We start from the raw sequence: 25192 nt of genomic DNA, 5'->3' as shown, positions 1-25192 counted from the left end.
CACAGCTCGGCGGGGGGGCTGAAGAAGCCGCAGCTCTGGAGGCGGCGGAGGGGCTGGAGCAGCCCCCGGGGGGCTGGAGCCCTGTGGCCTGAGCCCCGGCCCTATATTTGAAAATATAGAAAACCACAAAAATATTTAAATAAATGATATTCTAATATTGTTTAACAGTGTGATTAAAACTGCGATTAATTGCTATTAATATTTTTAATCACTTGACAGCTGTAATATAAACAGAATTCAGCCAGTTTTTACCACTAAAAGAATAAAACAAGTTTTGTTTAAACCATGTAAAAAATACCTTATGTCTTGTTATAATAGACATCCAATCTCTTTCTATCCCTTGTTTAAATTTAAGCATTAAAATTTTTAAAGTGTTTTCCCGCAAATTTGTGCAATCTGTTTTTTTTTTTTTTTTTGCCCACCCAACCCCACCCACAACAAAGTACATTTTACCCGCTCCCAACATTATGGCAGGGGGACCTGTGGGATCTGCTGCCGGGCTCTGGCTCCATGCTGCTGTCACCTGTGGAGAGTCTCTTTCTCTCCCCGCTTTTTCTCTGTCCTGCTTTCATATCCTTGGTTTGGAAAGAGATTTAGTAGGAGGAGCTGTTGTGCTGCTTTCTTTATCCCTTGTTTCTATGGGATGGACAGCTGCACTGGTGTCTCTTTCTTACTGTTCTCTTCAGCCTCTGGTACCGTAACAAGGCGCGGCCACAAAGAAGGCTTGATCTATGCAGGCAAAAGCCAGGGATCCTCCTAGTAAGCAGGGTGGAGGTGGTCTCTGTATGCATCTCTCAGTCCGCGTAGGAGGTCTGTCCTGTCTTGGGGTAGGGGATTGAAGCCAAGGATGTACTGGAGGTGGATGTATAGCAGGGGTGGGCAAACTTTTTGGCCCGAGGGCCACATTGGGGTTGCAAAACTGTATGGAGGGCCGGGTAGGGAAGGCTGTGCCTCCCCAAACAGCCTGGCCCCGTTCCCATCCCACCCCTCGCACTTCCCACCCCGTGACTGCCCCCCTCAGAATCCCTGACCCATCCAAACTACCCTGCCCCCTGCGCCTTGTCTCCTGACTGCTCCCTCCCGGGACCCCCCACTCCTATCCATCTCCCCATCTCCCTGTCCCCTGACTGCCCCGACCCCTGTCCACACCCCCGCCCCCTGACAGGCCCCCTGGGACTCCCATGCCTTTCCAACCCCCCCGTTCCCTGTCCCCTGACTGCCCCCCCAGAACCTCCGCCCCATTCAACTGCCCCATGACAGGCTCCCCGGGACTCCCACACCTATCCAACCGCCCCCTGACCGGCCCCGGCCCCCTTACCATGCCACTCGGAGCAGCATGTCTGGCAGCCGCCCTGCCTGGCCGAAGCCTGCCAAGCTGCCTGCAGGAGAGCGCAGCCCCGCTGACCAGAGTGCTGCCTGCGTGCCGGTGTGGCTGCGGGGAAGGGGCTGGGGGCTAGCCTCTCTGGCCAGGAGCTCAAGGGCCGGGCAGGACGGTCCCGTGGGCCGGATGTGGCCTGCGGACTGTAGCTTGCCCGCCTCTGGTGTATAGTGTAATGTATAGGCTCCTGGAGGCAGTGTCTTAGGTTGGCTGGCAGGAGTTTGGAACCCCCCCCCCCCCCGACCTTTTTATTAGGGTTTCCCTTGTCAGCTCTTCCTCTGACTGTTCCAGCTAGGCGAATGCTCATAGTGTGTATAGCAGTAGAGGTGTCTTGAGAGATCTGGGGTACTGCTAGCATACATAGAATCATAGAAGATTAGGGTTGGAAGAGACCTCAGGAGGGCATCTAGTCCAACCCCCTGCTCAAAGCAGGACCAACCCCAACTAAATCATCCCAGCCAGGGCTTTGTCAAACCAGGCCTTAAAAACCTCTAAGGAAGGAGATTCCACCACCTCCCTAGGGAACCCATTCCAGTTCTTCACCAGCCTCCTAGTGAAATAGTGCTTCCTAATATCCAACCTCGACCTCCTCACTGCAACTTGAGACCATTACTCCTTGTTCTGTCATCTGCCACCACTGAGAACAACTGAGCTCCATCCTCTTTGGAACCTATCAAATCCCCCCTCACTCTTCTTTTCTGCAGACTAAACAATCCCAGTTCCCTCAGCCTCTCCTCGTAAGTCATGTGCCCCAGCCCAATGATCATTTTCATTGCCCTCCGCTGGACTCTCTCCCATTTGTCCACATCTCTTCTGTAGTGGGGGTTCCAAAACTGAATGCAATACTCCAGATGTAGCCTCACCAGAGCCAAATAGAGGGGAATAATCACTTCCCTCAATCTGCTGGCAGTGCTCCTACTAATGCAGCCCAATATGCCTTTAGCTTTCTTGGAAACAAGGGCACACTGCTGACTCGTATCCTGCTTCTCATCCACTGTAATCCCCAGGTCCTTTTCTGCAAAACTGCTTCTTAGCCAGTCGGTCCCCAGCCTATAGCCGTGCATGGGATTCTTCTGTCCCAAGTGCAGGACTCTGCACTTGTCCTTGTTGAACCTCATCAGATTTCTTTTGGCCCAATCCTCCAATTTCTCTAGGTCACTCTGGACCCTTCCCTACCCTCCAGTTTATCTACCTCTCCCCCCCAGGGTTAGTGTCATCTGCTAACTTGCTGAGGGTGCAACCCATCCCATCATCCAGATCATTAATAAAGATGTTGACAAAACCAGTCCAAGACTGACCCCTGGGCCCCCGCTTGATACCAGCTGCCAACTAGACATCAAGCCATTGATCACTACCCGTTGAGCCCAACAATCTAGCCAGCTTTCTATCCACCTTATAGTCCATTCATCCAATCCATACTTTTTTATCTTGCTGGCAAGAATACTGTGGGAGACTGGATCAAAAGCTTTGCTAAAGTCCATATCTATCACATCCAGTGCTTTCCCCATATCCACAGAGTCAATCAGGTTGGTCAGGCATGGCTTGCCCTTAGTGAATGCATGTTGACTGTTCCTGATCACCTTCCTCTCCTCCAAGTGCTTCAAAATGGTTTCCTTGAGGACCTACTCCATGATTTTTCAGGGACTGAGGTGAGGCTGACCGGTCTGTAGTTCCCCAGGTTCTCCTTCTTCCCTTTTTAAAAGATGGGCACTATATTTACCTTTTTCCAGTCGTCTGGGACCTCTCCTGATTGCCACGAGTTTTCAGAGATAAATGGCTCTGCCACACATCACATCAGCCAATTCCCTCAGCACCCTCGGATGCAGTAGATCTGGACCCATGGACTTGTGTATGTCCAGCTTTTCTAAATAGTCCTTAACCTGTTATTTCACCACTGAAGGCTGCTCACCTCCTCCCCATCCTGTGCTGCCCAGGACAGCAGTCTGGGAGCTGACCTTGTCTGTGAAGACCGAGGCAAAAAAAGCATTGAGTACTTCAGCTTTTTCCACATCACCTGTCACTAGGTTGCCTCCCCCATTCATTAAGGGTCCCACACTTTCCCTGACCTCTTTCTTGTTGCTAACATACCTGTAGAAAATCTTCTTGTTACCCTTCACATCCCTTATTAGCTGCAACTCCAGTTGTGTTTTGACCTTCCTGATTACACCCCTGCATGCTCAAGCAATATTTTTATACTCCTCCCTCATCATCTTTCTAAGTTTCCACTTCTCGTAAGCTTCCTTTTTGTGTTTAAGCTCACCGAAGATTTCATGTTAAGCCAAGCTGGTCACCTGCCATATTTGCTATTCTTTCTGCACTTCAAGATGGTTTGTTCCTGTGCCCTCAACAAGGCTTCTTTAAAATACAGCCAGTTCTCCTGGACTCCTTTCTCCTTCATAATAGCCTCCCAGGGGATCCTGCCCATCAGTTCCCTAAGGGAGTCAAAGTCCGCTTTTCTGAAGTCCATGGGGCAATAGGTCAGCTAGCCTGTGCACGCTTTCAGATTGCTGCATACACCCTTAGGGAGACCTTTGACTGTAGCTTTCTCCTCATTCCCTGTGTCAGAGGGTGTCCTCCAAAGCTGCATTCTTGGCTCCGCTGCTCTTCTTTCTCCACTCTGTCTCTAGATGCTCTGATCCACAAATGACATTTTAATGGTGGTGACTCACAAATCTATCTCTCTGCCAAAGATCTGGTTCCCTCCATGCAAAGCTGCATCTCAGCATGTCTTTCTGACATCTCCACTTGAATGGCCAAATAGCAACTTAAGTTTAATATGGCAAAAAGTGATTTTTTAAAATTTCCCCTCCCCTCTCCCAAACCTCCCATCTCTCTAATTTCTCTGTGACAATGGAAAACACCACCATCTGCCTAGACACAAAGGCCTGTAATCTGACTTGTTGTTCTGACTTGACCCATTTACATACTATTTAAAGATGCAGCCTTTTCTGTCTGCCCAGACTGCCTGGGCTCTTGGTCAGGTATCGTCTTGTAACCTCAGCTCCTATAATCTGCTCCCTGGCCTACATGTCAGCCACGTTGCCCTCTCAGGTTCATTCATAACTTTCCTGCCGTTATCTTCTTCCTGGCTCACTGCTCCAACCACATCACCCCATCTTTGTGTCACTCCACTGTCTCTGTCCTCTACCACTCAAATACAAGCTCCTCCTGGTCTTTGCATTTGAGGCCCTTCACTATGTAGCCCCACCCAGTCTATCGGATTTAGTTTAAGTTGTTACCCCTACCATTACTCTGTTAATGATGGCAACCCTGATCGCTGACCTGTCCTATTTCTCCCTCCAGCACCTCCACGCTTTCTCCCATGTTGCTCCCTTGAGCGTGGGAAAATCTTCTATCAGAATGGTCAAGCTTCTGCCTTCTCCTCCTCTAAATCTGTTTTTGAAACCTGCCTTTGATGTTTATAAATCTCTCCCATTAGACCAGTGGTGGACTAAGACTTCTGCATTGCTGTGTAACTCTGTTCACTCCACTGTTACTTCATCCTCCCAACCCACCCCCATCTCATTGTCTGATTCGTCCACCTGTTGCATTTTATCTGACATAGATTTTGAGCTCACTGGGCCAGGAACAGCTGTCTGTGTTACTTCTCTGTACAGCAGCTAGCACAATGGGGTCCTGAACGTTGACTGGGGTATTTGGGCCTACCAGAATATAAATGATAAGCTATAATCCGGCTTTTCTCACTATTTATCTCCCAGCTTCCTCTCTCCTCCACCTTTTATGCCGTGGATGGAAGGCAGGCAGGGCAGATTCAGGGGTTCTACTTAAACATTAATGTTGGGTATTCCCCCCCATAGATACTTAATCCCAGCTGGGAACACTCCTCCCCCAAAAGAGACTTCCTCATTCCTGTCCTTGTCTTATCTTCATTGAATAGGACACATGGAAAGAGTTGTCCAGACAACTATAGAATGGCCCATAAAACTTACCTAAATGTTTCACAAATGTGTGTATTTTATGCCAGCAAGTTAAAGAAGTATGGACTGAATGAATGGACTATAAGGTGGATAGAAAGCTGGCTAGATTGTCGGGCTCGACAGGTAGTGATCAGTGGCTCCATGTCTAGTTGGCAGCAGGTGTCAAGCGGAGTGCCCCAAGGGTCGGTCCTGGGGCTGGTTTTGTTCAATATCTTCATTAATGATCTGGAGGATGGCGTGGATTGCACCCTCAGCAAGTTTGCAGATGGCACTAAACTGGGAGGAGTGGTAGATTTGCTGGAGGGTAGGGATAGGATACAGAGGGACCTAGACAAATTGGAGGATTGGGCCAAAAGAAATCTGAGGCGGTTCAACAAGGATAAGTGCAGAGTCCTGCACTTAGGACCAAAGAATCCCATGCACTGCTACAGACTAGGGTCCGAATGGCTCAGCAGCAGTTCGGCAGAAAAGGACCTTGGGGTTACAGTGGACGAGAAGCTGGATATGAGTCAACAGTGTGCCCTTGTTGCCAAGAAGGCTAACGGCATTTTGGGCTGTGTAAGTAGGAGCATGGCCAGCAGATCGAAGGACGTGATCGTTCCCCTCTATTTGGCATTGGTGAGGCTTCATCTGGAGTACTGTGTCCAGTTTTGGGCCCTACACTACAAGAAGGATGTGGAAAAATTGGAAAGCATCCAGCGGAGGGCAACAAAAATGATTAGGGGACTGGAACACATGACTTATGAGGAGAGGCTGAGGGAACTGGGATTGTTTAGTCTGTAGCAGAGAAGAATGAGGGGGGATTTGATAGCTGCTTTCAACTACCTGAAATGGGTGTTCCAAAGAGGATGGATCTAGGCTGTTCTCAGTGGTGGCAGATGACAGAACAAGGAGTAATGGTCTCAAGTTGCAGTGGGGGAGGTTTAGGTTGGATATTAGGAAAAACTTTTTTTCAGTAGGGGCGTGGTGAAGCACTGGAATGGGTTACCCAGGGAGGTGGTGGAATCTCCTTCTTTAGAGGTTTTTAAGGTCAGGCTTGATAAATCCCTGGCTGGGATGATTTAGTTGGGGATTGGTCCTGCTTTGAGCAGGGGGTTGGACTAGATGACCTCCTGAGGTCCCTTCCAACCCTTATGTTCTATGATTCTATGCAAACTGTTCTGCTAAATTCAGGACTGTTATGGGAGAGATTGTTTGAGCTGTGTAAGATTCTACACCGTATAGTATAGTGGACCACCAGCTCTGCTGTAGTTAAGGTTGAGAACTCTTTTCTGTTTAAAGGATGGCTCTACTAAGTGCTCTAACTAAAATTCACATGCTTATGTGGATTGCCTTTAAATTTGCTGTTCCGCATGGGGATTCAGTATAGGTTTAGTGACCCAGATTTGGTGTAATTTGAGCAAGCAACCTGTTTTAAGATGGAGCTTGATAAATTTATGAACAGGATTATATGATGGCATTTCCTGTGATAGCTGCGGTCTGGACTCCATGATTCAGGAGGCCCCTTCCGCTCCAAGGTTCCTATGAGATACAGCACCCTGCAATCCCCTGCAAAAATACCAGCATTTCACAAAATCCACATTCTGCCAATGTTTTTTGCACACAGGCTCAAATCATGGCTCTGATTGTCCCCAAATGAAATCAGTCGCTCAGTATTTACCTCAGCTAGTGCATGGCACCCACTGCTCCTTGGGGGAGTCAATATTGAAAACATTATTAAAAGAAGAGCAAGGCTGTCTGGGACAGTACTTGCTAACCACTGATGCACTAAACAGGTTGCAATACCTATGTGCACAAAGACTAGCCAAGAGCATTTTCAGCCAGCCTGTTTGCATATGACCAAATTGGCTCAAGGGGACATGTGGCCAGTGAATCTGAGCTATATCCATGCAGTGTAAATTCAAACCCTCATCTGGGCAGAAAGCAGAACGATCTGTAGGCAGGTTGCTACTATCTGCCTGTGTCAAGGGTTTTTTTTTACTTTTTGGAAATGTAATCGGGGCTTGAAGTATTTTCTGAAAGATAATAAATGACACATGCTCTATGCAGAGATGAGAATGATTTCATGTTGCTACTTTTCCACTGGGGAACCAGCATTGAATAATCAATTAACATTGATTAATTAGAGGGAAGATGAAAGACAATTAGGATAATATAATCATGTTTCTTGAAAAATGGAACTGAGTCAAGGAGCTCCTGATTCAGAGCTTCTTAACACAAGGAAGAAGTCTCCTGTGCTCTACTAAGGACGCACATTACATTGGCGCTGAAATAAGGCAAAATGCATCCCTTGTGGTGTACCTGTTTCCTTTCATTACACATGTGGGGGGAGGAGAGGCAGCATAAGAAGACAGAGGTGCTCAGGCCCCCCACTCCCTGTGGGGGACACAGGGCTGCACAGATCACCTCATATCACAATCACAGCTCTGCCAAACTGTTCCAGCTAATCCCTACACCATTCAGTACAGCTACACCCAACACAGTGAATGCAGCTGGAATTGCATGCAGATAATTCCCAGTGGTTCTTGCCAGTTCCAGTGGGGCAGAGTTAAGGTTGCATTGCTGTGTACGTTAACTAGTTATTTCCTGGTTTTCAGAGGTTTGAGTTTTGCTGAACTCGTCATTCTGGAAAGGCATGAAATACCACTGAGCAGCCTTAAGTCTGAGCTAACCAAGGTTTTTGTCAGTGTATATATTTCAGGGCCCTGATTCAGCAAAACACTTAAGCATGTGCACAAGTAGAGTTTTTACCCTCAAAAGGGAGGAGAGCCAGAGTCTTCATAAAGTCCACTAAGGACTTTGCTGTTGATTCATTTACATGGAAGGCACTCAGATGCTGTGGTTAAGATGAATAAAACCCAAGGAAGAGAGGTTAACTCCCAGTACTTAAGCATGTGCTTTGCTAAATAGGTGTCAATTTTTATTTTTATTTCATAGCATGAGTGGTAATAACCAGTTTTGCTAAGTTTATCCGAGTGTTTCCATTCTAACCCACTCCTTTTTCAGTGCTCATTGGTTCCCACAATTTTTATATTAAAAGGGGACTTTCTAAGGTCTGGCCTTTGCCACAAATTGAATTATCTTTTTCTGCAAGGTGAGTAAAAAATAGTTCAGCTATTGGTTAACAGAAGGAGTGTGTGTGTGTGTGTACACTAATTTCCCCAATATTAAAAAATAATTCATGCAACTTTTTATTTTAAACAGCTGTAGCTCTGAAACAGCTGGGGTACAATGCTGAAATTCAGCCGGGGAATAGGAGAGTGTTCCAGTGAAAAATGGCTTTGGCTTCTCTAAGTTATGACTAATTGAAAATAGCACTCCACGTATGCAGTACATTTTGTACACTTCTTAGCTGTTAAAATGTACACAGCTTAAGAACTTCAAGTTTGTGTGGTTAGCTTGGCTGTATCATGAAAAATTTAGTGAAAGTGTGCAGTGAATAATGTGGGGCTTTGCAGAAGCCCTCCTTTCCTGTGCATTTTATGTGGTTTAAACTGCACAACTAATATGTGCAAGACAGGAAGAGAAGGGCTCTCTCCTGCAAACCTGTTAAGGTGCGTGGGATTCATCATTCTGCTGGCAGGTAGTCAAATGCTTTCACACTATGGAATTTCTTTTCATTACCTTTTTGCTTTTGGAAACTCCTTGGATGTTCCATTTAAAAAAAGACACTTTGGTAAGTCACTATTGTTAATTTGAACTCTGCCTCCTAAGTGTATGCATTGTGATAAGTCTTTAATTGTACTTTTTTTAAAGAAATAACTTCAAACTTTTTTTCTATGGCTTTAGGTGCAGATGAATAGCACCTTTGACTTCTGTCCACTATTCTGTGTGTGCCAGACAAATAGAGTCCCTTATAGTCATTTATATGAAAATTGTACAGTAAGCTGTTATACAGTATATTATAGATTAAGCATAACAACAAAGAAGAATAGCAAGAATTTTTGGCATATATAAAAGAAAAGGAGTACTTGTGGCACCTTAGAGACTAACCAATTTATTTGAGCATAAGCTTTCATGAGCTACAGCTCACTTCATCGGATGCATATATAAGTCACCTAAATTTGCAGCTAAGCCAACTTTACAGTTAACTGTTTTGTTCCCTGAAGTGCTCTTTGAAAAGAAATTGTAAACAAATAGCTGCTGACTAAAATATTAAAATGCAGACCTTTAGGAAATAGGAACCTATCATATAAAAGTGTCAATACAGAAACGCTGATCTGTTGTGACAATGAAAACAAGTATGCAAAAATCGGGGGAAAAGCTTTATAAATGCTACACTTGGGTATCTAAAGCTGTAGAAAATGTTCTTATGATAGGATATTATTAATATATGATCATGTGAGTAAATCCTGTGTTATAATTGTGTAGACTCCTGGGGTTGGGGGCACTGTAAAGGCATGAGGAACCTTAACACTGGTATTTGCTGATTGTAAAACGATTAACCATGCAAATGTAACTGTAGTCAAGTGGTGGTCGTCCCTCCCCCTCTGGGAGGCTACCCTGCCTCACTGCATCGTTGGGATGTCGGCCTAGTATTGGGGAAATTAGCAGTTTGGCATTAGTATCCCAATGGGCTTAATGGGGTTGAGTTTCCAGATAGGCAGCTAGCTGCGGCCTGTTATGCGGGAGCAGGTTCTCCCAGGAGTCCGTATGTCTTGCCCCAAGACGCATAAGGTCAGCTCCCAGACTGCTGCACTGGGCAGCACAGCATGGGGAGGACGTGACCAGCCCTCTGTGGAGAAAGAAGTGGTTCAGGACTATTTAGAAAAGCTGGACGAGCACAAGTCCATGGGGCTGGATGCGCTGCATCCGAGGGTGCTAAAGGAGTTGGTGGATGTGATTGCAGAGCCATTGGCCATTATCTTTGAAAACTCATGGCGATCAGGCGAGGTCCCGGATGACTGGAAAAAGGCTAATGTAGTGCCAATCTTTAAAAAAGGGAAGGAGGAGGATCCGGGAACTACAGGCCAGTCAGCCTCTCCTCAGTCCCTGGAAAAATCATGGAGCAGGTCCTCAAGGAATCAATTCTGAAGCACTTAGAGGAGAGGAAAGTGATCAGGAACAGTCAGCATGGATTCACCAAGGACAAGTCATGCCTGACTAATCTAATTGCCTTCTATGATGCGATAACTGGCTCTGTGGACGAGGGGAAAGCAGTGGACATAGTATTCCTTGACGTTAGCAAAGCTTTTGATACTGTCTCCCACAGTATTCTTGCCAGCAAGTTAAAGCAGTATGGGCTGGATGAATGGACTATAAGGTGCATAGAAAGTTGGCTAGATTGTCGGGCTCAACGGGTAGTGATCAATGGCTCCATGTCTAGTTGGCAGCTGGTATCAAGCGGAGTGCCACAAGGGTTGGTCCTCGGGCCAGTTTTGTTCAGTATCTTCATTAATGATCTGGAGAATGGCATGGACTGCACCCTCAGCATGTTTGCAGATGACACTAAAATGGGAGGAGAGGTAGGGATAGGATACAGAGGGCCCTAGACAAATTAGAGGATTGGGCCAAAAGAAATCTGAGGAGGTTCAACAAGGACAAGTGCAGAGTCCTGCACTTAGGACGGAAGAATCCCATGCACCGCTACAGACTAGGGACCGAATGGCTAGGCAGCAGTTCGGCAGAAAAGGACCTCGGGGTTACAGTGGACAAGAAGCTGGATATGAGTCGACAGTGTGCCCTTGTTGCCAAGAAGGCTAACGGCATTTTGGGCTGTATAAGTAGGAGCATTGCCAGCAGATCGTGGGACATGATCGTTCCCCTCTATTTGGCATTGGTGAGGCTTCATCTGGAGTACTGTGTCCATTTTTGGGCCCCACGCTACAAGAAGGATGTGGAAAAATTGGAGAGAGTCCAGCGGAGGGCAACAAAAATGATTAGGGGACTGGAGCACATGACTTATGAGGAGAGGCTTAGGGAACTGGGATTGTTTAGTCTGTAGAAGAGAAGAATGAGGGGGATTTTGATAGCTGCTTTCAACTGCCTGAAATGGGGGTTCCAAAGAGGATGGATCTAGACTGTTCTCAGTGGTGGCAGATGACAGAATGAGGAGTAATGGTCTCAAGTTGCAGTGGGGGAGGTTTAGGTTGGATATTAGGAAAAACTTTTTCACTAGGAGGGTGGTGAAGCACTGCAATGGGTTACCTCTGGAGGTGGTGAAATCTCCTTCCTTAGAAGTTTTTAAGGTCAGGCTTGACAAATCCCTGGCTGGGATGATTTAGTTGGGGATTGATCCTGCTTTGAGCAGGGGGTTGGACTAGATGACCTCCTGAAGTCCCTTCCAACCCTGAGATTCTATGATTCTATGAACAGTCAACAGGTTATAGCCCTAGGGCCCTTTAAGCAGGGACTGGGCAAACACCGTAATCTCTTGCTGCGGAGACAGGACACACCCAGTCGTCAATGAGCTCTGTGCTCTTGTTACAGAGCCAGAGCAGACCCAGTAGTCAATTAGCCCGGTCTCTTGGTTCAGAGCCAGGGCACACCAAGTAGTCAATTAGTCTGGACACTTGTAGCAGAGCCAGAGAAAACCCAGCAGTTAATGAGCTCTGGTCTCTAGTCGCAGAGACACCCGACCCCTGCGGTTCGCTCTGTCCTAGCTCCAGCAGACAACCAACGAGCACAGGCCACTGGACCTGGTGAGGGGAGGCTGCCCTCCTGGGGGCAGGTGAGGTCTGGGCCCAGCCTGCTCCACCGGACCCCAACCCAGGGCTCTAACATTGGCAGAGTGGTCTAGCAATGGGTCAGCGGGGATTCCAGCCGCAACACGCTATCTGTGTCTCTGGCAAAGCTGCTGTCAAACTAAGGTCATCTGTCCCTCCACCACTGCCTCCCGTCCCCTCGGGTTGCACCTGGGTTAGCAGGGCGTCGTTGGCCTCCTCTGGGTAGGTGGCCCAGGGCAGTCCTGGCAGGTCCGTGGCAGCAGTAAGTTCCCTGGTGGGCAGGGCATCGCTGGGCTCAGCAGCAGGGTCATTGGCTGGGAGCGAGCAGGATCTGTCTGTCTCCCTCTGTGTGTCTGCCCCACCCTTTATACTTACTGTTCTAGTGGCGTACTTCCGGTGGGAGGAGAGAGGCAGTCCTGGCTCCACCCACTTGGGCAGGGAGGGTGGTTCCTCCCCCTGGCTTGAAGGGAGGCCATACCGCCTAACTACAGCAACATTCTCAACATAGCTTTGTATAGCTTTTGTTTTTCATAGGAGCGGGGAGAGGTCACCTGGTAGATGAGGATAAGGACGGTGAGGAGAGCATCCCAGACCAAGGGCAATGTGATAGGATGGGGTGGCAGGAGTGTCATGGACCTAGATAGTAGTGTGATCTGTTATTGGGGAGGGAAGCATGTCCTGGGCCTAGAGGGCAGTGTGATGGAATGCTAGAGAGATACATGGCATGGAAAAGTCTGAGACTTACTAATTTAATTTAATTTAAACACAAATAACAGATAATAAGGTGCTGACTATTCAGGTTCATGGTTAATTCAGTAACCACCTTCCCCTACCCCATATGCTTCCCCTATTTAGAATTTACAGTAGAACCTCAGTGTTACGAACTGGCCAGTCAACCACACACCTCATTTGGAACCGGAAGCTGCAATCAGGCAGCTGCAGAGACAAACAAAACAAGCAAATACAGTATAGTGCTGTGTTAAATGTAAACTACTAAAGAAAACAAAAAAGGAAAGCAGCATTTTTCTTCTGCATAGTAAAGTTTCAAAGCTGTATTAAGTCAGTGTTCAGCTGTGAACTTTTGAAAGAGCAACCGTAATGTTTTGTTCAGAGTTACGAACATTTAGAGTTACGAACAACCTCCATTCCCGAAGTGTTCGTAACTCTTGAGGTTCTACTGTCTTTGAATGTGCAGCATACCTTTCAATGTGCTGTAATGTATTCAGCATCATTATCTATAGGAATCAGGAGGCCTTACCTCGGAATATAGGTCCAGTGCATCACTGAGCTTGTTGGAGAACTCCTGCTTGTGAGGGAAGATTTAAAAGGAGCTAAAGCCAAGATTTTCAAAGTGGCTTCTGATTTTGGGTGCCTGACCTAGGCCTAGTTTTCAGAGGTGCTGAACACCTCATGTGTCTCAAATTGGGATTTCAGAATCAGATGCCACATTTCAAAAGTAATAGCCTAGATCTTTCTATCTTGACTTAGCAGTGTGTCAAATGCTTTTCCACCTTTCACTTCACTGATCACACTCAGACAAGCTCTGGTAAGTGTCTCATGAAGGCAGCCATGCTGTAATGCTCTTTATAGTTACCTTATTATGGTCATTCTTCTCCCCGTGCCCTGCTTGGATGCTGAGAAGAGAAGGAGGAGTGGGTCCACCTTCCATCTCAAGGGGAGATAGAACTGTGACCTCTGTCTGTGACACACACAGAGCTGTGACCTTGCACATGGAAAGCGGTGCAGTAGTTCCTTTGTGAAGCTACGGATGGGTGTCCCTTTTGAGTGCTCACACACAAATGTGGGAGCAGCTGGTGCAAGGTACAGTGGAAAGTGAATTGAATCTTGTGGTGTTTCTAATGGGCAGTATTTAATTGCAGGGCACCCGGGTGTGGCTACGGGAGCAAGATCAGCTGCAGCCGTGTACTGTTGGCGCATGCAATGATGGGTTTGTGCTCTTCACAACAGATTATGGAGAGGTGAGTATAATTGGAAATCAAGGTTTGAATAAAAAGAAAAGGAGTACTTGTGGCACCTTAGAGACTAACAAATTTATTTGAGCATAAGCTTCCGTGAGCTACAGCTCACTTCATCGGATGCATTGAGTGGAAAATACAGTGGGGAGATTTATATACATAGAGAACATGAAACAATGGGTGTTACCATATACACTGTAACCAGAGTGATCAGGTAAGGCGAGCTATTACCAGCAGGAGAGAGAAAAAACCTTTTGTAGTGATAATCAAGGTGGGCCATTTCCAGCAGTTGACAAGAACGTCTGAGGAACAGTGGGGGGTGGGGTGGGGGAATAAACATGGGGATATAGTTTTACTTTGTGTAATGACCCATCCACTCCCAGTCTCTATTCAAGCCTAAGTTAATTGTATCCAGTTTGCAAATTAATTCCAATTCAGCAGTCTCTCGTTGGAGTCTGGTTTTGAAGTTTTTTTGTTGAAGTATTGCCACTTTTAGGTCTGTAATTGAGTGACCAAAGAGATTGACGTGTTCTCCGACTGGGTTTTGAATGTTATAATTCTTGACGTCTGATTTGTGTCCATTTATTCTTTTACATAGAGACTGTCCAGTTTGGCCATGTACATGGCAGAGGGGCATTGCTGGCATATGATGGCATAGATCGCATTGGTGGATGTGCAGGTGAACGAGCCTCTGATAGTGTGGCTGATGTTATTAGGCCCTATGATGGTGTCCCCTGAATAGATATGTGGACACAGTTGGCAATGGGCTTTGTTGCAAGGATAGGTTCATGGGTTAGTGGTTCTGTTGTGTGGTTGCTGGTGAGTATTTGCTTCAGGTTGGGGGGCTGTCTGTAAGCAAGGACTGGCCTGTCTCCCAAGATCTGTGAGAATGATGGGTCGTCCTTCAGGATAGGTTGTAGAGCCTTGATGATGCGTTGGAGAGGTTTTAGTTGGGGGCTGAAGGTGACGGCTAGTGGCGTTCTGTTATTTTCTTTGTTGGGCCTGTCCTGTAGTAGGTGACTTCTGGGTACTTTTCTGGCTCTGTCAATCTGTTTCTTTACTTCAGCAGGTGGGTATTGTAGTTGTAAGAATGCTTGATAGAGATCTTGTAGGTGTATGTCTCTGTCTGAGGGGTTGGAGCAAATGCAGTTATATCGTAGAGCTTGGCTGTAGACAATGGATCGTGTGGTGTGATCTGGGTGAAAGCTGGAGGCATGTAGGTAAGTATAGTGGTCAGTAGGCTTCCGGTATAGGGTGGTGTTTATGTGACCATCGCTTATTAGCACTGTAGCGTCTAGGAAGTGGATCTATTGTGTAGACTGGTCCAGGCTGAGGTTGATGGTGGGATGGAAATTGTTGAAATCATGGTGGAATTCCTCAAGGGCTTCTTTTCCATGGGTCCAGATGATGAAGATGTCATCAATGTAGCGCAAGTAGAGTAGGGGCATTAGGGGACGAGAGCTGAGGAAGCGTTGTTCTAAGTCAGCCATAAAAATGTTGGCATACTGTGGGGCCATGCAGGTACCCATAGCAGTGTTGCTGATTTGAAGGTATACATTGTCCCCAAATGTGAAATAGTTTTGGGTGAAGACAAAGTCACAAAGTTCAGCCACCAAGTTTGCCATGACATTATCGGGGATAGTGTTCTTGACGGCTTGGGGTCGTCCATCTTTGTGTGGAATGTTGGCGTAGAGGGCTTCTACATCCATAGTGGCTAGGATGGTGTTTTCAGGAAGATCACCGATGGATTGTAGTTTCCTCAGGAAGTCAGTGGTGTCTCAAAGATAGCTGGGAGTGCTGGTAGCATTGGGCCTGAATGAGGCTCTGGCTGGTGTTACAGCTGAGAAAAGCTACGTGTCAAAATCTCCTGGTCTTAGATGATTTCCTTATGTTAAATGAAAATGGTAGACTTCAGTATCACACTTGTGTCTGAAAAATGTTCCCCTGCTGCTGTTGTCACACCTGAGATCACTGCAACTGACAGAGGTTAGAAGTGCGTTCACTCACTCGCGCTCTCTCTCTTATAGCTGACTTTGTGTGTAATCACTCTCACTGATTCTGCTAAAAGAAAAGGAGTACTTGTGGCACCTTAGAGACTAATCAATTTATTTGAGCATAAGCTTTGATGCATCCGATGAAGTGAGCTGTAGCTCACGAAAGCTTATGCTCAAATAAATTGGTTAGTCTCTAAGGTGCCACAAGTCCTCCTTTTCTTTTTGTAAATACAGACTAACAGGGCTGTTACTCTGAAACTGATTCTGCTGTATAGGCTGTTATCCAGTTCCCCCAATTGTTTGTGTGGGGGTGTCTCACAGCAACTGGGGGGAGAAAAACAGTTTTAAAAAACAGGAAAATGTAACTGTAAAACCAAATTGGTTGAGGGTGGTGATGTATGTGTGGATTTAAATATTTGAAACTACTTTCACTTATTTTTTGAAATTGACTAGATTTCAAATTTATTGTGTCCCTTTAAGCTGCTATGAGATGCCTGACTTACCTCTCAAAGACTGGAATCCATCACACCAACATATTTCAGTTTCACATCATGCAACACTGTCTTCCAAATACCGCACACCTAGCAGCGCTGTATTCTGTAGTTAGGGATGGAGGATTGTCAAGGCACATTTTGGGAAAGGTCATGAGGGACCATGGGGACAAGACTAGCAAGGTCACAAGTTGTGAAAATCATGGCAAAGGTTTTGAAAAGTCCTGGCTGTGTTAGTTGTGTGGGACCCGAGCAACCGAAGCAGAGCCCATCTCTGAAACCAAAATCCCATGGGGGCATACTGTAGGTACCTGATTCCCTCCTCTTCCGTTCACTCAATAGCCCTTCTTGCAGGCCCAGGTTGCTTTCGGGTGTTTTTAATATAGGTTGTGGCCACCTGTTTTTTTAACCTGATTACTGTGTATTGGCCTGGAGGTGTATTGCAGGGGTTAGACTAGATGACCTTTGCGGTTCCTTCTAACCCTGTGATTCTATTGCTTGGGACCCTGCCTGCGAGGGCATTAGTTAGGTCATTTGTGTCCCTGCAATGTTGCTTCCGTGGTGCTCTGCTCTCTAATTGTCACCTGTGCAGACTTGTGGACTGTTTTTACATAAGACTCTCTAAGCATGGCTCACTGTCAGCTTGTCTCCCCATCTCATTAATGAAAATCACCTGATTTTACCATGTGAAGAGTCCAGCTTCCCAGGCAATGCTGCAGTCAATGAGTTTTCCTGGCCATTGCATCTTCATTTCCTCTCCCTTTTCTACTGTGTGCTGACTTACATGCTGCCCCTATGTTTGGAAAGCCCTCCCAAAATCCATTCACCACCTCTGGAAAAAAAACAAAAACAAAACAACCCATCAGGGGTTTCAGTAGATAACCAAAGGCTCCCAGGGTGATGCTGTGGCTTATATGGCTAATGTGGTCCTTGGATGTATACATAGGAGAATATTGAGTAGGAGTAGAGAGGTGGGTTCCTGCCTCCAATAGGTTTTAAGGCCAGAAGGTACCATTAGGTCATCTGACCTCAACCTCAGAGGTGTTACCTCTGCATTGTTTCTTCTTGTTGTCCTTCATGACCAAAGATGACATGTTGTGAGTACAGTTGTGGCTAAAAAGACCAGAGTGCAAGTGGCAGTCCTTTCCACGTGACGTGCATAATGCGGAGGAAGAGATTACAATCTGTGCCTGCTGAGTCTGCTGCTGTTTATGACTCAGCCTCTGTGCCTCAAGATCCATATGGTAGTTAATCTTGAATTGGGTAACCCCATTGTTGACTATTGCTTGCCAGCATGATCTGTCTGGTGCTGACAACTTCCAGCTGTCAATGTCACTGTTGCACTATTTTAAGTTATGCTTCAGCGTATCCTTGAAGCGTTTCTTCTGGCCGCCTCATATGCAGTTGCTCACTTTCAGCTCACCATATGGCAACTGCTTTGGCCATTCTGGTGTCATCCATCCTCGACACATGACCAGCCCAGTGTAACTGTGATGCGATAAACATGGCTTCAATCCTGTGGGGTATCTACGTTCCAGAACCTCGTTACTGATAGCTTTATTTTGCCACTTCATGCAGAGTATGCCATGCAGATGTTGTAAACGGAACTTATCTGGAAGCTTAATGTGATGCCTATAGTAGGTCCAAGTCTCAGCCCTGGTCTACACTAGGACTTTAGGTCGAATTTAGCAGCGTTAAATCGATTTAAACCTGCACCCGTCCACACAGTGAAGCCCTTTATTTCGACTTAAAGGGCTCTTAAAATCGATTTCCTTACTCCACCCCTGACAAGTGGATTAGCGCTTAAATCGACGTTCCCAGCTCGAATTTGGGGTACTGTGGACACAATTCGATGGTATTGGCCTCCGGGAGCTATCCCAGAGTGCTCCATTCTGACCGCTCTGGACAGCACTCTCAACTCAGATGCACTGGCCAGGTAGACAGGAAAAGAACCGCAAACTTTTGAATCTCATTTCCTGTTTGGCCAGCATGGCAAGCTGCAGGTGACTATGCAGAGCTCATCAGCACAGGTGACCATGATGGAGTCCCAGAATCGCAAAAGAGCTCCAGCATGGACCGAACGGGAGGTACGGGATCTGATCGCTGTTTGGGGAGAGGAATCCGTGCTATCAGAACTCCGTTCCAGTTTTCGAAATGCCAAAACCTTTGTGAAAATCTCCCAGGGCATGAAGGACAGAGGCCATAACAGGGACCCGAAGCAGTGCCGCGTGAAACTGAAGGAGCTGAGGCAAGCCTACCAGAAAACCAGAGAGGCGAACAGCCGCTCTGGGTCAGAGCCCCAAACATGCCGCTTCTATGATGAGCTGCATGCCATTTTAGGGGGTTCAGCCACCACTACCCCAGCCGTGTTGTTTGACTCCTTCAATGGAGATGGAGGCAATACGGAAGCAGGTTTTGGGGACGAAGAAGATGATGATGAGGAGGAGGTTGTAGATAGCTCACAGCAAGCAAGCGGAGAAACCGGTTTTCCCGACAGCCAGGAACTGTTTCTCACCCTAGACCTGGAGCCAGTACCCCCCGAACCCACCCAAGGCTGCCTCCTGGACCCAGCAGGCGGAGAAGGGACCTCTGGTGAGTGTACCTTTTAAAATGCTATACATGGTTTAAAAGCAAGCATGTGAAAGGATTACTTTGCCCTGGCATTTGCGGTTCTCCTAGATGTAGTCCTAAAGCCTTTGCAAAAGGTTTCTGGGGAGGGCAGCCTCATTTCGTCCTTCATGGTAGGACACTTTTATCACTCCAGGCCAGTAACACATACTCGGGAATCACTGTAGAACAAAGCATTGCAGTGTATGTTTGCTGGCATTCAACCAAAATCCGTTCTTTCTCTCTCTGTGTTATCCTCAGGAGAGTGAGATATAATTCATGGTCACCTGGTTGAAATAGGGTGCTTTTCTTCAGGGACACTCAGTATAGCCCATTCCTGCTGGGCTGTTTGCCTGTGGCTGAACAGAAATGTTCCCCGCTGTTAGCCACGGGGAGGGGGGCGGGTTGAGGGGGTAGTCACGCGGTGGGAGGAGGCAAAATGCGACCTTGTAACGAAAGCACATGTGCTATGTATGTAATGTTAACAGCAAGGTTTACCCTGAAAGAGTGTAGCGACTGTTTTATAAAATGTGTCTTTTTAAATACCGCTGTCCCTTTTTTTTTCTCCACCAGCTGGATGTGTTTCAATGATCACAGGATCTTCTCCTTCCCAGAGGCTAGTGAAGCTTAGAAAGAAAAAAAAACGCACTCGAGATGAAATGTTCTCCGAGCTAATGCTGTCCTCCCACACTGACAGAGCACAGACGAATGCGTGGAGGCAAATAATGTCAGAGTGCAGGAAAGCACAAAATGACCGGGAGGAGAGGTGGAGGGCTGAAGAGAGTAAGTGGCGGGCTGAAGACAGGGCTGAAGCTCAAATGTGGCGGCAGCGTGATGAGAGGAGGCAGGATTCAATGCTGAGGCTGCTGCAGGACCAAACCAGAATGCTCCAGTGTATGGTTGAGCTGCAGCAAAGGCAGCTGGAGCACAGACTGCCACTGCTGCCCCTCTGTAACCAACCGCCCTCCTCCCCAAGTTCCATAGCCTCCACACCCAGACGCCCAAGAACGCGGTGGGGGGGCCTCCGGCCAACCAGCCACTCCACAACAGAGGATTGCCCAAAAAAAAGAAGGCTGTCATTCAATAAATTTTAAAGTTGTAAACTTTTAAAGTGCTGTGCTTAAAGTGCTGTGTGGCATTTTCCTTCCCTCCTCCACCACCCCTCCTGGGATACCTTGGTAGTCATCCCCCTATTTGTGTGATGAATGAATAACGAATGCATGACTGTGAAGCAGCAATGACTTTATTGCCTCTGCAAGCGGTGATTAAAGGGAGGAGGGGAGGGTGGTTAGCTTACAGGGAAGTAGAGTGAACCAAGGGGCGGGGGGTTTCAACAAGGAGAAACAAACAGAACTTTCACACTGTAGCCTGGCCAGTCATGAAACTGGTTTTCAAAGCTTCTCTGATGCGTACCGCGCCCTCCTGTGCTCTTCTAACCGCCCTGGTGTCTGGCTGCGCGTAACCAGCAGCCAGACGATTTGCCTCAGTCTCCCACCCCGCCATAAACGTCTCCCCCTTACTCTCACAGATATTGTGGAGCACACAGCAAGCAGTAATAACAGTGGGAATATTGGTTTCGCTGAGGTCTAAGCGAGTCAGTAAACTGCGCCAGCGCGCCTTTAAACGTCCAAATGCACATTCTACCACCATTCTGCACTTGCTCAGCCTGTAGTTGAACAGCTCCTGACTACTGTCCAGGCTGCCTGTGTACGGCTTCATGAGCCATGGCATTAAGGGGTAGGCTGGGTCCCCAAGGATACATATAGGCATTTCAACATCCCCAACAGTTATTTTCTGGTCTGGGAAGAAAGTCCCTTCCTGCAGCTTTTGAAACAGACCAGAGTTCCTGAAGATGCGAGCGTCATGCACCTTTCCCGGCCATCCCACGTTGATGTTGGTGAAACGTCCCTTGTGATCCACCAGAGCTTGCAGCACTATCGAAAAGTACCCCTTGCGGTTTATGTACTCGGCGGCTTGGTGCTCCGGTGCCAAGATAGGGATATGGGTTCCGTCTATAGCCCCACCACAGTTAGGGAATCCCATTGCAGCAAAGCCATCCACTATGACCTGCACATTTCCCAGGGTCACTACCCTTGATATCAGCAGATCTTTGATTGCGTGGGCTACTTGCATCACAGCAGCCCCCACAGTAGATTTGCCCACTCCAAATTGATTCCCAACTGACCGGTAGCTGTCTGGCGTTGCAAGCTTCCACAGGGCTATCGCCACTCACTTCTCAACTGTGAGGGCTGCTCTCATCCTGGTATTCATGCGCTTCAGGGCAGGGGAAAGCAAGTCACAAAGTTCCATGAAAGTGCCCTTACGCATGCGAAAGTTTCGCAGCCACTGGGAATCGTCCCAGACCTGCAACACTATGCGGTCCCACCAGTCTGTGCTTGTTTCCCGAGCCCAGAATCGGCGTTCCACCGCATGAACCTGCCCCATTAGCACCATGATGCATGCATTGGCAGGGCCCATGCTTTCAGAGAAATCTGTGTCCATGTCCTGATCACTCACGGGACCGCGCTGACGTCGCCTCCTCGCCCGGTATCGCGTTGCCATGTTCTGGTGCTGCATATACTGCTGGATAATGCGTGTGGTGGTTGATGTGCTCCTAATTGCCAAAATGAGCTCAGCGGATGCTTGCCTTGGTATGGCGTCCGCACAGAAAGAAGGCGCGGAACGATTGTCTGCCGTTGCTCTGACGGAGGGAGGGGCGACTGACGACACGGCTTACAGGGTTGGCTTCAGGGAGCTAAAATCAACAAAGGGTGTGCCTGTACATCAAGGAGTATTTCAGGCAGGACTGCACGGAGGGTTCCAATAAGAAATGGTGCACCAAAGTTATCGTTGTTATTGGAACAAGGAGGTTAGCCTGGCCTCTGATTGATACATGGCTAGATTAACCTCGCTGCGCCTTCTCTGTGACTGACTGCAGTGTGATCTAGACAGGGGAGGAGGAAAATGAGTCCAAAACAAATCTGGTCTATTTCTTGTTCTGACCCACTCCATCGATCCTTTACATCTTTGGCTGGCAGCAGACAAAAAAGGCGCGAAATGATTGTCTGCCCTTGCTTTCACGGGGGGAGGGAGGGTGGGAACGGGGTCCTGACGATATGTACCCAGAACCACCCTCGACAATGTTTTAGCCCCATCAGGCATTGGGATATCAACCCAGAATTCCAATGGGCAGCGGAGACTGCGGGAACTGTGGGATAGCTACCCACAGTGCAACGCTCCAGAAGTCGACGCTTGCCTCGGTACTGTGGAAGCGCTCCGCCGAGTTAATGCACTTAATGCACTTAGAGCATTTTCTGTGGGGACACACACACTCGAATATATAAAACCGATTTCAAAAAAACCGACTTCTATAAATTCGACCTAATTTCGTAGTGTAGACATACCCTCACACTCATACAGCAAGTTGGACAGCATAACTGCTTTATAGACTTTTTTTAACTTGGTTTTGAAGCTTAATACAATGTTGCTGCCAGACTCTGCTTGATAGTCTGCCAAATGATGAACTGGCTTTGTTGATAAGACTTGTCAGCTCCTTGTCTATGGTAACATCATTCAACAATATACTACCAAAATAGCTGAAGTCCATAACAGCATTCAGCTGTGTGTTGCTAACGGTGACTTTTGGTTCATGTAGGGTCTCCCTGGTGCAGGTTGATACATGACCTCTGTCTTTTTCAGATTGCTTGTCCGCTAGTACCTTTCTGCAGACACTGTGAATCTGTCCATAATCAATTGTGTATCTTCTAGAGTACGTGCCTCTAGAGCACAGTAATCAGCTTACAGTATCTCATGAACAGTTGCTGTGAAGACCTTCCTGGAAGATAGCAGCCTGTTCAGAGTCAATAATTTTCCAGAGGATTGGAAAAGTATCCTTATACCAGCATTCAGGTCTCTTGTAGCATCAGTAAGCATAGCTGCATAGAAGAGATTAAACAAGAGTGCACCAATTATGCAACCCTGCGTAATACCTTTAGTAATAGTAAATGGGTCAGACAGAACGCCATCTACGCAGGCTCATCCAAGCATTCCATCATGAAATTGCCTCAGAATGTTAGTGAATTTTTCTGGACAACCAAACTTAGGTTATAATTGTCAAAGCCCAGGTCTACTGACAGTGTCAATAAAGCTCAGTCAATAAAGACCGTGTAAAGGTCATGTTGCTGTTCTCTGCATTTCTCCTACATCTAATGGGCTACAAATATCATGCTGTGATGTTCCCTTCGGGTGATGTCTGGACCAGTGATCCGCGAGGTCCCTCCACTCCTCGACTCTGGGAGCCAGCCTGACCCTGCTCTGCTGTGAGAACCCCCACTCCCGGGCTGGTCACCCACGGCCGATGGCATGTCAGCTGCTCCTTGGATTGTGCAACCGAATGACGCTAGCCAATACCCCCAGTCCCAGACACAACTCTAGGAACCTCCCTCTTCCAGTGTCCCGTTATGTCTGCTGGACCTGCCAGCTTCTATGAGTTTGTCAATTTCACAAAGAAATTGATATGTACCAGGCTTGTTATCCCAAGGAAAGTCTCTGACACACTTCAAACCAAACGCACTGCTTCAGGTAGAATAAACAGATTATTTAACTATAAAGATAAATTTTAAGTGATTATAAGTCAAAGCACAAGAAGTCAGGTTTAGTCACGTGAAATAAAAGCAAAACGCATTCTAAGTTGATCTTAACACTTTCAGTGCCCTTACAAAGTTACATGCTTCTCACCACAGGCTGGCTGGTTGCCCTTCAGCCAGGCTCTCCCCTTTGATCTGCACTTCAGTCGCTTGGTGGTGGTGTCTGTAGATGTAGGTGGAAGAGAGAGGAAGAGCGTGGCAAAGTCTCTCCCTTTTATTATGTTCTTTCTTCCCTCTTGGCTTTGCCCCCCCCCCACTTCAGAGTCAGGTGAGCATTATCTCATTGAAGTCCCAAACTGGACAAAGGAAGGGGAGGTGACTCACTTGAGAGTCCAACAGATAGATCCTTTTGTTGCTGCCTAGGCCAGCGTCCTTTGTTCTTGTGAGGTGGAGCTGGGTTTGTCCCATACTGCCCTGATGAATTGTGAACTGCCTCTCTGCTCTTGGAGCATTTTTGCCTGGGCTTATTTTAAGCCATGAGGATACAGTTTCAGCCTCGTAACGACATACATGAAATTATAACCTATAACATTACTGTAACAAGAAAAGGAGTACTTGTGGCACCTTAGAGACTAACCAATTTATTTGAGCATAAGCTTTCGTGAGCTACAGCTCACTTCATCGGATGCATACTGTGGAAACTGTAGAAGACATTATATACACAGAGACCATGAAACAATACCTCCTCCCACCCCACTCTCCTGCTGGTAATAGCTTATCTAAAGTGATCACTCTCCTTACAATGTGTATGATAATCAAGGTGGGCCATTTCCAGCATAAATCCAAGTTTAACCAGAACGTCGGGGGGGGGCGGGGGAGGAAAAAACAAGAGGAAATAGGCTACCTTGCATAATGACTTAGCCACTCCCAGTCTCTATTTAAGCCTAAATTAATAGTATCCAATTTGCAAATGAATTCCAATTCAGCAGTTTCTCGCTGGAGTCTGGATTTGAAGTTTTTTTGTTTTAAGATAGCGACCTTCATGTCTGTAATTGTGTGACCAGAGAGATTGAAGTGTTCTCCGACTGGTTTATGAATGTTATAATTCTTGACATCTGATTTGTGTCCATTTATTCTTTTACGTAGAGACCGTCCAGTTTGACCAATGTACATGGCAGAGGGGCATTGCTGGCACATGATGGCATATATCACATTGGTGGATGTGCAGGTGAACGAGCCTCTGATAGTGTGGCTGATGTTATTAGGCCCTGTGATGGTGTCCCCTGAATAGATATGCGGGCACAGTTGGCAACAGGCTTTGTTGCAAGGATAGGTTCCTGGGTTAGTGGTTCTGTTGTGTGGTATGTGGTTGTTGGTGAGTATTTGCTTCAGGTTGCGGGGCTGTCTGTAGGCAAGGACTGGCCTGTCTCCCAAGATTTGTGAGAGCAGACTCCAGCGAGAAACTGCTGAATTGGAATTCATTTGCAAATTGGATACTATTAATTTAGGCTTAAATAGAGACTGGGAGTGGCTATTTCCCCTTGTTTTTTCCTATCC

General features: G+C 47.1%; 1 protein-coding gene across 1 annotated transcript in view; it reads left to right on the top strand.

The window, feature by feature from the left end:
- LOC140895349 (unconventional myosin-X-like) overlaps nucleotides 1-25192 on the top strand; it is a 275404-nt gene that overhangs the window by 32411 nt on the left and 217801 nt on the right. Inside the window, exon 2 of the mRNA XM_073304794.1 lies at nucleotides 13862-13960. Within this exon, the coding sequence (XP_073160895.1) occupies nucleotides 13862-13960 (99 nt within the window). The remainder of the gene's footprint in view (nucleotides 1-13861; nucleotides 13961-25192) is intronic.

This window comes from Lepidochelys kempii, chromosome 11 (genome assembly GCF_965140265.1).
Source record: "Lepidochelys kempii isolate rLepKem1 chromosome 11, rLepKem1.hap2, whole genome shotgun sequence".
In the NCBI taxonomy this organism is placed as follows: domain Eukaryota; kingdom Metazoa; phylum Chordata; order Testudines; family Cheloniidae; genus Lepidochelys; species Lepidochelys kempii.
The sequence above is the reverse complement of the archived record's forward strand: the minus strand, read 5'-3'. Positions and strand labels throughout refer to the sequence as shown.